Source organism: Rhinolophus ferrumequinum, chromosome 11 (genome assembly GCF_004115265.2).
Source record: "Rhinolophus ferrumequinum isolate MPI-CBG mRhiFer1 chromosome 11, mRhiFer1_v1.p, whole genome shotgun sequence".
In the NCBI taxonomy this organism is placed as follows: Eukaryota; Metazoa; Chordata; class Mammalia; order Chiroptera; family Rhinolophidae; genus Rhinolophus; species Rhinolophus ferrumequinum.
Window position 1 is genome coordinate 43,407,356 of NC_046294.1, and position 14,509 is coordinate 43,421,864.

The 14,509-nt window shown below is 51.4% G+C and overlaps 1 protein-coding gene across 5 annotated transcripts in view; it reads left to right on the forward strand.

Moving 5' to 3' along the window:
• Positions 1-12,783, forward strand: part of DENND2B (DENN domain containing 2B) — a 141,506-nt gene extending 128,723 nt beyond the window's left edge. For all 5 annotated transcript variants that reach the window (XM_033120018.1, XM_033120019.1, XM_033120020.1 and 2 more), the window contains 8 exons: positions 255-395; positions 3,950-4,098; positions 7,858-8,035; positions 8,333-8,374; positions 9,367-9,478; positions 10,179-10,418; positions 11,284-11,370; positions 12,009-12,783. In XM_033120018.1, the coding sequence (XP_032975909.1) occupies positions 255-395; positions 3,950-4,098; positions 7,858-8,035; positions 8,333-8,374; positions 9,367-9,478; positions 10,179-10,418; positions 11,284-11,370; positions 12,009-12,043 (984 nt within the window). In that variant the 3' untranslated portion in view covers positions 12,044-12,783. The remainder of the gene's footprint in view (positions 1-254; positions 396-3,949; positions 4,099-7,857; positions 8,036-8,332; positions 8,375-9,366; positions 9,479-10,178; positions 10,419-11,283; positions 11,371-12,008) is intronic.
• Positions 12,784-14,509: the final 1,726 nt, after the last annotated feature.

Below are 14,509 nucleotides of genomic sequence, written 5' to 3' on the forward strand. Positions count from 1 at the left end.
CAAGTGGTATTTGCTTTGGGCAGCTACTCAGCTCTTGGGGTCTGAGGCAAGGACGGGTTAGGAAGCAGAGCAGTCAGTGAGTGCCAAGGGAAGTGGGAAAAGAAGGGTGTGAAGCTCCTGGCAAGACAGCCCTCCTGCTCCCAGCTTTTGTCCCAGGCTGGTCAGATGCCAGGCTGCCCTCTTCTCTGCCCAGGAGTTAAGGAAGGGCAGCACCCTGATACCCTTCCTCTCCGGGCTGCTGGCGGGGGGCACAGGTCCTAGATGAGGTGGAACGACGGCGTGGGATCTCCGCTGCGTTGGTCTATCCGTTCATGAGAAGTCTCATGGAGTCGCCCTTCCCTGCTCCAGGGAAGACCATCAAAGTGAAGACGTTCCTGCCAGGGGCTGGCAATGAGGTAGGTTTTCTGCTGCCTCTTCTCTCAGACTATGGACTGGGATTGGAACAAGGCCGCCTGGCCGAGTTTGCAGTCTCTGGGAGGTGCAGAGCACGGCGCCCTCCTTGCTCACCATGCTTGTACACCTAATCGATAGGGCCTGAAAAAGTGAATGACGGAACTGCCATTCTCTCTGCCCAACTCTCTGCAACTCCTGGGGGCCTTCCCTGACTTGTTTGGACTAAACTGCACACCGTCTGCACTCCTTTGATTCGTTTATCAGATAGTTACTGAGTATGTGTGCTCATAGTCAGGGATCGTGTCACACCTTGGGGCAGAGTCATCAAGTCAGAGCGGCAGGGAAAGCCTCCTCTGAGGAGGTGACATTTTACCAGGGACCTAAGATGGATAGAGTCAACTAAATGAAGTGGGAGGAAGGAGACTGAAAGAGAAGGGTATAGATGGGAGAAGATTATCCCAGGCAGAGGGAACAGCACATGCAAAGGTAAAATTTGGGGAAATGTATACACTCATCAAATAACTGAAAAAAAGGCCAAAATGGTAGGAAGCGAGGTGAGCAGGGGTGAAGAGGCAGCAGGGGCCAAATCACGATGTGCCTGCTAGGCCAAGATAAGGATTTTGAATCTAAAGCAGGGTTATAAGATCTGAGATAGTTTTTAGAATTTCACTCTGGCTGTTATGTAGATGATGGATTAGAGTGAAAATAGGCATGCTAGCTAGGCTACTGTTGCAGTTGTGCAGGTAAGGGAAGGTAGGAGGTTGGATTAAGGTGAGGTAGAACAGATGAAGAGGGGTAGATGGGTTTGAGATGTATTTCAGAATGAGGATCAGTGAGGAAGAAGTGTTAGGGAGATTTTCAGACTAACTCACTGCTTTCTGGCTTGAGCATCAAGGTAGCTGATAGAATGCCCGAAGGAGGAGCAGGTTTGTAAGGAGGGAGAGGAAGAGTTCGGTTTTGTACATGTTCTACCTGGGAGACACCCGAGAGAAAGTGTTCAGTAGCAGAGTGTAGCGAGGGAAGAGGACAGAGCCCTGGCCTCAGTCCTTCCAGTCCGAGGGACTCTATCTAACTTGAGAGGTCCTGCGGTGGAGGAATAGCGGCCCGAAGAGTGAGAGGATAGGAGGACACCAGGAGAGGGGGGGCTGGGAGCCAAGGGGCGGGGGGAACATCTCAGGAAGGAAGACCAGATACTGCCAAGAGGTCGGGATGAGGATGGCAAGATGCCTTCAGAAGAGTGGATTTCAGAAGAGTGGGGGGCAAGGGCCCCAGAAGCTTCAGTGGAGTGAGTTGAGAACTGAGTGGGGGTAAGAAGGTGGAAACAGCCTGTCTAGGCATCTTTTCAAGAGGTTTAGCTGTGGAGAGACATAGGAAGGAAGCAGTGGTTGAAAGGAAATGTGGACCAAGGGGGTCTGTTGAAGATAGTTGTTTGGTTGCTGGTGGGAATCGCCCTCCAGGAAGAGGTTAAAGAAGGAAGCAGGAGGGAGGGGGTAATCAGGCTGTCACTGAGGAGGCACTGGTGGTGGGGGCCAGGCAGGGACTGGCTTTTGTTCGGTTTTAGGCCAGAAGGGCACTTCCTTATGTAATGGCGGGGTAGGGCTGTGGCTTGTAGAGCTTGGATTCTCATCTGCTGGCTTTGGTTTTCTCAAAATAGAAAAGGAGATCATCCTCTGAGAGTGAGAGGTAGGTGTTGAGTTCTAGGAGAGGGAAGAAGAAATCAATTAGTTGTTGCCGAGAGTGAGAGGAACTGACTAGAGAAATAGTGGGTTTGCTGGCATTGGCGAATACCATTCCAGGCCTTTCTCTTAGCCTCTTTCTGCCCACTCTTGTTTGGAGGGACTTCAGGCTTCGTGAGTGGTCTGGGGGTGGGACAGCAGACTCTGCCCTGAGAGCCCAACAGCGGGCCTGGGGTTCTTCAGGACGTGGCCCCAGCCCCCTCAGCCTCATGTCTCGTCACTCTGACTTAACTGCTTGCTGTCCCTGAACCTTGCTTCTTTTTCCCTGGAAGATCCTTCCTTCTCTCGTGGGGCAACCAAGTTAACACCTTGTGTTTTGAGCTGCTGCCCCGACCGCTCCCTGCCCCACCTGGGGTTGGCACCCTTCCTCAAAGCCCTGTCAGCTGCCTCTGCAGATGTTAATCATCCGTTTTCTCTGTCCCGACACCAGTCTTTTTGTGATCTCCTGAGGGCAGGATGATTGAAAAGAGGCCCAGATCATGGGTAGTCGCCTGGCTGAATTCTCACTCGTGGGGCTGTGTGCTGCAGAGCGGGGCCCCTTGGGCCACACACAGGCTCTCAGGAGGCGGGGTCGGGGGGACTTCACTATGACTTCTCCTGGGAAAGACAGGAGGGGTCCAAAGGCCTCTGGCCTAACTGTGATAGAGGATTCCCTTAGCCCACCTTCACTGAGCATTTGGGGTGCACCTAGCACCGTGCTAGTCACTGGGCTTTCGGGAGTTCACCAGCTGGTGGGAGAGACACAGTGTAAAGCGATCATTAGGGCAACTTGTGCCCATTTTGCTGCTTCTCTGGGGCCAGAGAGATGATTACTGAGCCTGGAGTTAGAACCTCACTTGCTTAGACCTTGGGGAACAAATGAGATGATGTGGGGGGAAAGCCCCTTAAGGAGAGCTGACACCAGTGGGCTGTAGTTCTGCACGTCCGTGCTGCCTGCATCATGTGCTGAGGGACCAAGGGCAAGAGTGGGCAGCCCCAGGGACAGTGTCTGCTGTGGCCTGCGCGTCAGCAGTTCCTCCTGCTCGCACTGCTGGGTCAGCTGCTACCCTCCATCCTCATAACTGTACCCAGGGAGGTGACTCTGTGCCATGGCACTGACCTTGGGAGTGGCCTCGCAAACCCTTTGGAGGAAGGATTGCTAGGTCTGGCCCTGATAAAGAAAGTCCGGCTTCCTGGTGACTTTGTGGAATAGCCAGCCCTTTCCTTGTCCCTGGCACAGGGATTAGAGAGGCTGATAGAGATAGAGGCCAGGATGGCAGGACAAACATAGCCTCTGGAAGGAAACTCTTTCTAGCCGGAAAGGGAGGGGACATGGCAACAAGGACACTAGCATTGTCTTTCCAGAGATGGGTGCGAATAGAGTCCTGGGATACAGAGATGTTGTGCTTCCTTTGGCCTGGGGAGCAGCCGTCAGTTGTGGGTTCTGGTCAGCATGGGGGCCGAGATGTTTGCTTGCGGAGATGGGTAAGATGGCAGGGAGGACCTCCAGATAAAGCTATGTTGTTCCTTCATCCTTCTTATCTGTAAGCGCAGTCAGCTGTCCTCTTCCCTTTCCTGAGAGCCTGATGGACGGCCCTCAGATCCTTCCTTTTGGCGCCTCCCCTACATTCACAGACTTAGCCCTCCTGCCCTCAGGTTGGGGAACAGAGCTGTGGTCTGAGGGGAGAAGGAGACGGGGACTTATTGCATAGTGGGGTAGTTTCAAGACCCTGGAAAAGAGAGGGTGGGAAGGGAAACCAGCCTCCAGTCACTTTGCAAAGGACCTGGGAGTGGCACCCACCTGGCCACCGTGAACCACTTTCCCCATCGCTCCCCTGCAGGTGTTAGAGCTGCGGCGGCCCATGGATTCCCGGCTGGAGCACGTGGACTTTGAGTGCCTTTTTACCTGCCTCAGTGTGCGCCAGTTAATCCGAATCTTTGCCTCACTGCTGCTGGAGCGCCGGGTCATTTTTGTGGCAGATAAGCTCAGGTAGGGCCCAATAGGGCAAGGTGAAGAAGAGGAGGGAGGCATATCCGCTAATTCATCCAATGTGTATTTATGAGCCCTAGTATGTGCCAGCCCCTTGGTGTGTGTGTGTGTGTGTGTGTGTGTGTGTGTGTGTGTGTGTGTCTGTGTTGAAATAAAGATTAAATGGAGAGGGAAAGGTTAGCAAACCTGGGAAGAGAGGATGATTGAGGGAGCAGCCCTTGGGAGCACACAAGTTGGCAGAATTGAGAACCCAATGGACGATGTGGCCAGAGGGAAGACGAGGGACACTTCTTTGGCAATATTGTGCAGATGCAAGTATATTTAGAGAAAAGAAAGTAAGGAGACTTCTGGTTGATGGCCACATTTCCTCTGGAAGGAGAGGCAAGGCCTTGTCTGTGGGCCGCTGAGTTTGAGGAGAATGATGAACCTTAGGAAGAGCCACCATGAGCAGAGGGCCAGGGCACAGGGAGCACGGAGCCATCCACTGAGGGGGCCAGGTGAGGGTGTCACCTGGAGAAGGTGACTGATTGGAGGGACTCAGGGCCAGGCACTTGGGAATTTGTGGAGAAGGATGAGGCACTGAGGGTGCTGGGGAGGTGAGTGCGGGAAGGTTGGCCAGTCAAACTAGGAAAGGGAGCAAGATGTCTGGGAACTGGAGGTGCCAATGAGGCAGGGAGGCGGGTGTAGGAGGAATAAGAAAAGAGCTGGGTAGATCACAAATCTTATTCCAACGTGTAGGCGTATTAGAGGTAGAGGAGTTCCAGATGCCAAGATCTGGTTGTGGCCATTGGAGGGGTGCCAGAAGTGTCACTGGACATGAGGTCACTGGAAGAAGCCAAGCTCTTCTAGGCAGCCAACGTTTTTAACAAAACAGAGTGTCTTAGTCTCTTTGGGCTGCTGACAAAATACTCCAGACTGCTTCTCTTAACAAACAACAGAAATGTATTTCTCACAGTTCTGGAGGCTGGAAGTCCAAGATGAAGGTGCCAGCAGGGTCGCATTCTGCTGAGGGCCTGCCTCCCGGTCCACAGCCAGCTCCTTCTCACTGTGTGCTCACCTGTGGAAGGGGCGCGGACCTGGAGGGTCTCTTTTGTAAGATCACTAACCTCATTTATGAGGGTTCCACTCATGACCTCAGCACCTTCCAAAGTTCTACCTCCTAATACCATCATCTTTGGGGGTTAGAATTTCAACATATAAATTTGGGGGGACACAAACATTTAGACTATAGCAAAGTGTATATGTGAGAGGTGGGACAGGCAGGGAGAAGAAGAGATCTTGGCAACACATTGCCTATTTCTTCTTGTCAATCCACAGGAAGCAGAGGTTCCCTAATGTGGTAGAATTAATTCAGTCATGTAGATATTTATTAAGCTACTTGCTGTGTGCCATACCATCCATATGCCAGGTGCTGATATGAGGGGCAGAAAAGAAAAATCTTCTGGTTTGTCTCCCGATAAACTCAGGATCCCTAGGGTATTTCTGTCAGTATGTATGAGGGGGTCTTGAGGGGAACAGGATAAATGATCTCCCTCATGGGACAAGAGCCACGGCCTACCCTCAGCCTAGGAGAAGGAAGAAGAGGAAAAACCGAAGCTGACTTTTTAGAAAATTTCAGGTTTAGAAATGGAAACGTCGCCTCACTTCCTGTCACAGCCTGGTGTTTCTGTATCCCCCAGTCCTATGTACTTCGTGGGCCCACAGCTAGCACTAGCCAGGTCCGGCAGCTCCACACGGCCCCTGCCTGCCCTGCCGCCACTCTGCCATCCATGTTCATTGTCCTCCAGCAAAGCCCCTGCTGCCCAGCTGTGAGGCTCTGGGCTGGCCAGACCTTGGTGCCCCTAACAGAGCCAGGACCCTGAGACTGCTTTTCCTGAAGGTTCCATTCCCTCACTTGGGGCGGAGCCTCACCCCCACCCTCAGCCCAGCTCCAATAGGGCCGTGAATACTACTATTGTTCCCTGTGGCTACAGCTGCCTCTGAGCACATTCCAGGGCCATTCTGGGAGGAAAATGCCCCAGGGCCCTGTTCTTGGCCTGACTCGGCATTCAAGTTCTGCCAGTCTTGGATCTTAGAGAAGATGTCCTCCCATCTGGGGTCTGCCTCTGACTGGAGACGGGCAGGGTAGGCAGCCCAGGGATGGCACACAGGCCTGGACTGGGCTCAGGGCTCAGGGCGTGCAGCCAGTTCATGTTTCATTGCTCATGTTTTAGGTTTTCCGTAAGTCCTTTGTCCCTCTGGCCTAGCTCTGACATCTGTATGTGGCAGTGTGTGAATGTGGCTATGTGTGTATGCATGTGCACACAGACAGGCTCTGCAGGTCAGACCTAGGAGGTGTACAAAGCTGTCTGCTTCTCAGGCCCAATGGAGGGGACGATGGAAATCAGTGTGTCCCTGGGCCCTGAGACAGCGCTTTTCCGGATCTTTTTCAGATGGCTCTCCTTGAGGTATGGGAAGCTGCGGTCCCCGGGGATGGGCTGTTGGGGGCCAGGATACCTGTGTCTCTCCTTCAAGGCCCCGCAGTATTTCAGGTGTCCATGGGGTTGCAGGGCAGCCAAGCAAGGCACTGGCAGACAAAACACTTATGAACATCCAGAGATCCTTCTAGAAAAGGGAGGGGGTTTGTTTCTCTCATGGATTAGATCCATGTTCTCTGACTGGTGGGGCATTAGTCATGAAAGGGTGAGAGTCCCTACTAGAGCTGATCAAGTAGAGACCAGGGTTTTATGGCTAATAGATGGGACCAATAGATGTGGAAGGACAGCCTAGGAAAGTCAAGCTTGAAAATGAACTTGACTGTGGGCCTCTGTCTCATCATCTGTAATATGGTCCCTAAGGGAGGGTCTTTGACTCTCCTCCTGACAGATGGATAGTTCAGGCCAGGTGTGTCTCCTGTGTTTACTGGTCCTTCACCAGCCCTCAACATACATGGGGAGTGTGCACTCACTTCTGTACCTTCTAGCTTGCATCCTAGAGATTTTCCTACGTCTCCCGGTGGTCATCCTGCTTGGACAGTCAGCCCTGTTGTGTTCCTGGGTCTAGAGGCCTAGACTCCTCTTTAGACCAAAAGAAGGATGGCCCCACTGAGACCTGTGGTTATTTTGGGAAGCCTGAAAGGAAAGGTGGGAGTGGGCACCTTTTTCTGCGTGCTAAGAATGGTGCCAGCCCCCTCACCTGTCAGTGGTCCTGTGGGGAGGCAGGAATGGGTAGAAGACAGAGCAGTAGAAATAATGCCGGACTGAGAGACAGGAAATGTGATTGTGTCCCAGGTCTCCACTTATGACCAGTCTGACCCCGGCTGTCGGTGGCCCCAGCTGAAAAATGTAGAATTGATAAGATGACCTCTGTAAGGCCCTCCAGCTCTTACACGCTGGATATGTGAGCAACTCTTACACATTTTACCTGTGTACTCCCTGAGCTGATGCTCCCGCCCGAGTCAGGCCTGCCTGTGCATCTGGGTGGCCCTTTGGGGGTGTGTGTGAATCCTTTGTGTGTTCAAGTATTGCTACATACCTTCCTGGCTGTTTCTAGGTAGAGTCACCACAGAGGGTAGTACCAGTGTCCTCGGGGCCCTGAGTGGTGGGAATGTGGCAACTTCACCATCTGTGGGGTCAGACCCAGGCCTGAGCCCCACTAGCATTTTTATTGCATTGGGAGGCTTAACATAAAAGGATGTCCTGAGCCCCCAGTCGGTTCTAACTCCCCTTCCCTGAAGGGGCTGGGCCTGGGCTCAGGTACTTCGCCTCTGTTTGTCTCCAGTACCCTGTCCAGCTGCTCCCACGCGGTGGTGGCCTTGCTCTACCCCTTCTCCTGGCAGCACACCTTCATTCCTGTCCTCCCGGCCTCCATGATTGACATCGTCTGCTGTCCCACCCCCTTCCTGGTTGGCCTGCTCTCCAGCTCCCTCCCCAAACTGAAGGAGCTGCCAGTGGAGGAGGTGGGCCACCTGGGGAACCTGCTGGGTAGAACGGGTGGAGGAAGGAAGGGATGGAAGGAAGAGAAACCCCCAGGAAGGAAGGGCAGAGTGGGGGGCGGAGGGAAGAAAGGCACTGGGTCCTCTCATTTGTGACCTCTGGGTCTTTCTACCCAGCTCTTAACCTTTCTCCCTGGGAGCACTGTCCCCACTAGAGTTATTCCGCTCATCTGACCCTGGGAATCTGGGGGTCTGGACACCTGGGGAGGGCATTGCAGGGATTCGCACCCTGAATCACTGCTACCAATGACTCTTCCTCAGGCACTGATGGTGAATCTGGGATCTGACCGATTCATCCGACAGGTAAGAGTGGGACACCGCAGAACGTGGCCTGCTCTCGGGTGGGTGCTTATTCCACGCAGACTCCAGAGCACCCAACACGGTCACATACACTGCTCAACCCTCACAGCCTATTGGTTGAACTCCCTGGGTTCCATATTCATGAATAGACATGGGTGGGGAGAAGCTGATCTGAGACATCTAGTCCTCAAGCAGGATGTGCCTTTCCGGTTGGCATCATCAGTTTCTGGAAGGCAGTGTGGGAGCGCGAGGAACATGGCCTGGAAGTCTAAAGACTTGACGCCTGCGCTCTGCCACCTTTGAGCCACATGATCTTACAGAGATCCGTGCACTTCTGTGAGCCAGAGTTCTCATCTCTACACCAGGCATGGCGATAGCACCTGCCTTGGAAAACTGCTAGGAGACTACACATGATGCATAGAATGCCATGGAATATAAAGGTTTGCAATCATTGCTGTCAATTTCAAAAAGCCTTTGTTAGTCACAGAAATTCTCCTGGCTTTCCACAAAGGAGCACGGCCCAGTGCCGTACCCTCAGAGAACGTACAGTCTGTCACACACCACTGACAGAGCTGTGACTCCTGGGTACAAGACATCAAGGTACGACACTGAACCAGAACGTAGAGACAGGAATGACAGCCTAACCTCGCACCTGAGACAAAGGCTGGGCCACAGTCTCCCCATCCTGAGCCAGATGTGCTTCTCACCTGGCGCTGAAGATGGAGGAATTAGGGAGACTTCATCAGGGTGCTGGGGTAGGAACCCCTAGCTCGTCCCGGTCAGTGAATGCCACCCGCCCCACCAGTTTTCATCTGTATGACCTTGGACAAGTTTCTTAACTTCTCTCTGTGCCTCAGCTTATTATTTTAAAATGAGGTTGATAAATAATATCAGGGTTATTGGGATAATTCAAGTTCTTCGCCAGGGCCTGGCACATAGTAAGTGCTCAGTCATGTCAGCTATGATTATCACTGTGTGTTTTCCTTCTCCTGCAGATGGATGATGAGGACACGCTGTTACCTAGGAAGTTACAGGCGGCTCTAGAGCAGGCTCTAGAGAGGAAGAACGAACTGATCTCCCAGGACTCTGACAGCGAGTCTGATGATGGTGGGTGAGGTTGCCGCGCAGTCAGCTCTGGGTCTGGGTGTCGTGGGGCCGGGACCCTGTTTCTGTCCAGATCCTTCTGGCTGATGAGCCTCCAGATGTAGGACCTGGTCTCACTCTAGCCTCGAATTCTCTAGCCCCACTACCAGTGGGGTTCAGGGAGTTACGGCTGGCCTGGGTCTGAGGAGAGGGAAGTATTGTGGTATTTTGTCGGGGAGCTCAGGAACATAAACCACATTGGGGCTGCTTCTAGGGCGGCCCAGGCGACAAAGTACCCTCTTCTCTCTAATTCTTCTCTACCTGTGGAGGTTTGGGAAGGAAAACCCAAAGACATGTGGCAACTACAGACTCTTCTTGCTGACAGGAAACTAGTTATTCTTCCCTCTTGGGCCTTTCCATGAGCCACTGCAGGAGACAGAGGGTACGACACTATGGGTGGGGAGAAGGCAGTAAAACCAGCGAGGGTGAAGGGTGTAGGGAAAGGGGTCCACTGTCATTCATCCAGCAAGTATTTGCCAGCCTCATGGCTTGTGGGCTAGTACAAGACCAGGAGCATAGGAGATAGAGCTGCAAGAACAGATAAGTGGTTATGGATGGGAGTTTTATTGGGGAGAGACAGACAACACCAGCTGGAATTTGGGGTTGTAGGTTGGAGACTGCAGTCTCTTGACCTGAACCTCAAAGGTTTTCTTTTCTCTTCCAGAATGTAATACCCTCAATGGGCTGGTGTCGGAGGTGTTTATCCGGTTCTTTGTGGAGACTGTTGGGCACTACTCCCTCTTCCTGACCCAGAATGAGAAGGGGGAGAGGGCCTTTCAGCGAGAGGCCTTCCGCAAGTCTGTGGCCTCCAAGAGCATCCGCCGTTTTCTCGAGGTTTTTATGGAGTCTCAGATGTTTGCTGGCTTCATCCAAGACAGGGAGTTAAGGAAGTGTCGGGCAAAGGGTAAGGTTAGAAGAGCTTGGGGTTGGGGGCAATGGGCCCTTTTCTCTAACTTCTCTGCTAACAGCAGGGCTGAATAGCTAAGCACTGTGATGGCAAGCTTGTGGGTGTTGTCTAGGGCCAGGCCTCCAAACATCCCTTTTCTTCTGACAGAAACTTCCAAGGGAGTTTTCCTCTCCTGCTGTCCCAGTAAATGCCTTCCCAAGGCTGTTCACAGGCTGGAGCCATGTGATCTCCACCAAGAGCTGCATGCCGTTTGTTGCCCAGTCCATTCTTATCCAGAGAAAAGGACCACGCTGAGCAATGTAGGGGGTTCTGAGAATCCAGGTTGGGAAGGCTCGTGAAGAGAATTGAGCTAGCTGTCTTGGGGTGGTGGCAGTCTGCATTCAGAGCAGGTCATCTTATCTCTAGTTATTTCATCAGCTCTGATCACCAGCGCTTTCCCATCTCATCAAGATCTTTCTGTCTAACCTCAGGGTTATTATTCTGTCCACTAATACTGTCCATTTGGTCTGACAAACCTTTTTGTAACAACCTGGTAGAGTGGTCTAATCAGAAGTAGAGAAGGTGTCCACTCAGAGGCAGCTTAGAAACGAGGAGTGGCACCTTTGCCGTAATGCAGCTCAGGAACGTATACCGGGAAGCAAGGTATCAAGGGCCTCTTGCTGTCAGCAGTGAATGTCAGTACAATGTCGTTAATGCTAGTTTTGATGAGCCAGTCTGACTTCTGAGATGCTCCTACAAATTGTAATTGTAGATCCTTGGTTTCTCCCTCTCGGGGATCTGTGCCTCATGGCCCCCCTCCAGCAGGCCCTTTCCCTTCCGCCAATGACTGTTCTCTTCCCTGCCTGCCTCTCCTCTTCCCCAGGCCTCTTTGAGCAGCGAGTAGAGCAGTATTTAGAGGAACTTCCAGATACTGAGCAGAGTGGAATGAATAAGTTTCTTCGAGGTTTGGGTAAGTAGCCTTGTCACAGATGAGACAGACACTAAGCAAAAAGGGAGGGTCTGGGGCATCTGTACCCCCAAACTATTCTAAACCAGTGCCAATGGGTATTTACACTGGGGCTACAGACAGAGCAGGAAGAAATCCCTTGGTGAAGAGAAGGTTCCCAGTGCAGTGTTCCAAGGGCAGTTTGCTCATTATTTACGAAACTGTAGAACCAAGAGAAACCACAGCAACTCACCTAAGTCAGGTCTTTCTGGGTGCACTCCTTCCTTAGTGAATATGAAAGCCATAGGACCAGTGAGCTTTCTTCTAGGCCATAAGGGGTCTGTCTACAAAAGTAGCCATGCCAGAGCACCCTTCTCTGAAAACCTCCACTCCTTTCAAAGAGCTCAGCCAGTTGGACCATAGAATCATAGCATGTGTCAGTTTAAAGGGAAATTGGGGCCAAAGAAGTGGCTTGTCCAAAGCCACACAGTGATTAATACCAGTGGCCTCCTTAGAGCTCCAGAGTGCTTTCCCTTTCCTGGATCAGATGGATCACAGCTATACTCCAGTCGTTCTAATCCTTTCTCTCCCGCTGAAAGGGTTAGGGCTGTTGGAAGAGATGATAGTGAAACATTCTCACTCTTGCGCTTTCTGGCCCACAGGCAACAAAATGAAGTTCCTCCACAAGAAGAATTAAGCTCCTTTCCCAGGAACAGAGTCCAGTGCCTTGCAGAGCCTGGAGCCTGGGGGGCGGGCCCAGCCTGGGACCTTCTGGGCTGCTGTGGCTGCTCTGCTCCCACAGACCCCACCCTCCAAGCCAGCCCACCCCTGCCTTCACAATATCCCAGGATACTGTTTGTAAATAATCTGCTGTAAGCTTTCTTATCTGTTTTTGTAACAAGCAAAGAGAATCTGGTAAATATTTGTATATTCCCAAGGGGCCGGGTGCTTTCCTGCCCTGCCCGAGCATGGATAAATTTTGCTGGGTGCTGGTGACTGGCCAATTATGTGCAGCTGACTGTCTCAGCCGAACCACTGATCTTCCTTTGGAGGCTCCTGGCCTGCCTGCCTGAGGCCCCTGCTGCCAGTCTTGGGCCCTGGAGAGCAGATGCTATCTTGTTATGTATAGGAGGACTATTTTTTTTAAATCTTAGAGTTTCTATTTTTTTCTAGTAGTCCCCCTCCCCTAACCCTGTTTCTGAAGGGCACAGGCCAATCGATCCCCATTTGCAGCATGGTACCAGGCTCTGGGGCCTGGCTTTCTCTTGTTCCTCCCACCTCGGTGATGGTCAGTGAGTCATGGGAAGCCCACCCCTGGCTCTGCCAGTGCTCTCCAGGCCCAGCTCCGTCAGTGGTGGCCATGATGCGGTACAGGGCATCCCTCCTTCCCACCATCTACGGGTGTTCTCAATAAACAGTGTACAGTTGTTTGGGCCCGAGTCCCATGTGTTCCTTGGCTTCATTATCCAGAACTTTCTCTCCTGGGGGATGGGCTGAGAAGGCCACTCAGGGGTGAAACACCGTTATGCTGGGAACTGAATACTTGATTAAGCATTTAACTTCAGTGTGGGTCACTGACCTCCCCTGATATCGGGTTCTCTGGCCTGGTTGTATGACTAGTCTTAGAGTTAGAAGTTACCTAATCATTGTTCTAGTTCAGTGTTTCTAATTCTGTGTCAGTGTTTCCAGTGATGGAAAGAATGCTCATTGCCCTTTGGCTCCACTATTAGGTGAATCTTAACATTTTCCTATTCAGTATGAAGCCACGAGGACATCACTGGGTATCCTGACATCGGTGGAGTGAAGCACAGCTAAAGCCAACCAAGCTTGTGCATATGGCTCTTTCCTGTTACTCTGTGAATAGTCATTTCTGTTTTGAACTGTAGGTTTGAATACAGACGTTCTGCTACATTCCATGGAAGAGCAAGGAGAGAGATAAGCAGGATGGGGAATATGGGTGACTTAGGCTTTCTACCCACGCAAGGCCTTCCCACAGTAGAGACCTTGGAAATTCCCAAGATGAGGCATTAAGCTGCAATTTTCTTCATTGGTATTGGGTTTGGGTCTGGCAGGATTTGAGCCATGCAGTCAAGTTTTCCTGTCGTTCCATCCTAGCTACTAGGAGTCGATTCCATCCTGAGCTCCCTTTCCTCCTCTCCATCTCCACTGAGACCTGCGCAGGTCCCAACCTGTCCGTGGTTTGCAGTTGCTCTGCCTCATAAAGCAAAGTAGAGGGCTGTCTTCTGGGAAGACAAAGTCATCTTCTGTGAAAATGTCTCCTACATAGCTGGCCTTGGCATCTTCCAGGAATAGGGCGGGGATTGAGGCCTCATGAGTCTGGTTTTTCAGTTACCTTCCGAATGTGTCACTGTTTACCCAGCCTGGACTTCATGACAGTCAGAAGTGGATTCCTTAATAATAAAATAATAGTTTCCAAAAGGTGCTTTCTCCTTTCCTGCCCCTTTTTTAATGTGGCTTCAAAGAATCCTTAAGATATGTGATCAGATGACAAGATACATAGCTATAAGTTTTTTTTGCAAAATTTGAAACTTTTATGTATCTTTCAAATTTTAAGACCTAAGACTAACCCTAGGGATTTCTTCCTCTATGGCCACAGCTCTTGCCCCAATTCAGAAAACTGAGGCATGTAATGTTTTGGAATGGGCTGCAAGGGTCCATACAATGACTGCTCTGGCCAAGGCACAGAAGTCTCATAGGGATGGTAGAGGTGGGTGTGTCCAGGGGGCCTGGTTTGGGGTTGACAAGTGTTCGGGGCTTCTTTCCACATTCTGCTTTCACATGATCTCTGGACCCCTAAACAGCTGCGTGTCAACCCTGTCAGGTCTAACACTCGCCTTTTTTCTACAGCCAATACTGTAACTCCTCCCTTTACTATCCTGAAATGTAATTTATAGATAGTATAACCTACCTAAACACCTCTTAACTGTAATATAAAAGGGGACAAATAAAAGGAAAGTATTTTATTAGAGAATAACATGTCTTTACCTGTACAGAATTACTGGGACTGGAATAGCTACACATGCAGAGAAAAGTGTGTTGCATCAGAACTCACATTCTGTTAAGTAGGTGTTGTTACCATTGGCAGTTTTCTGAAATGAACAATTTTTGGTAATATTCTGAACAAAACACAGTATGAGCTTCC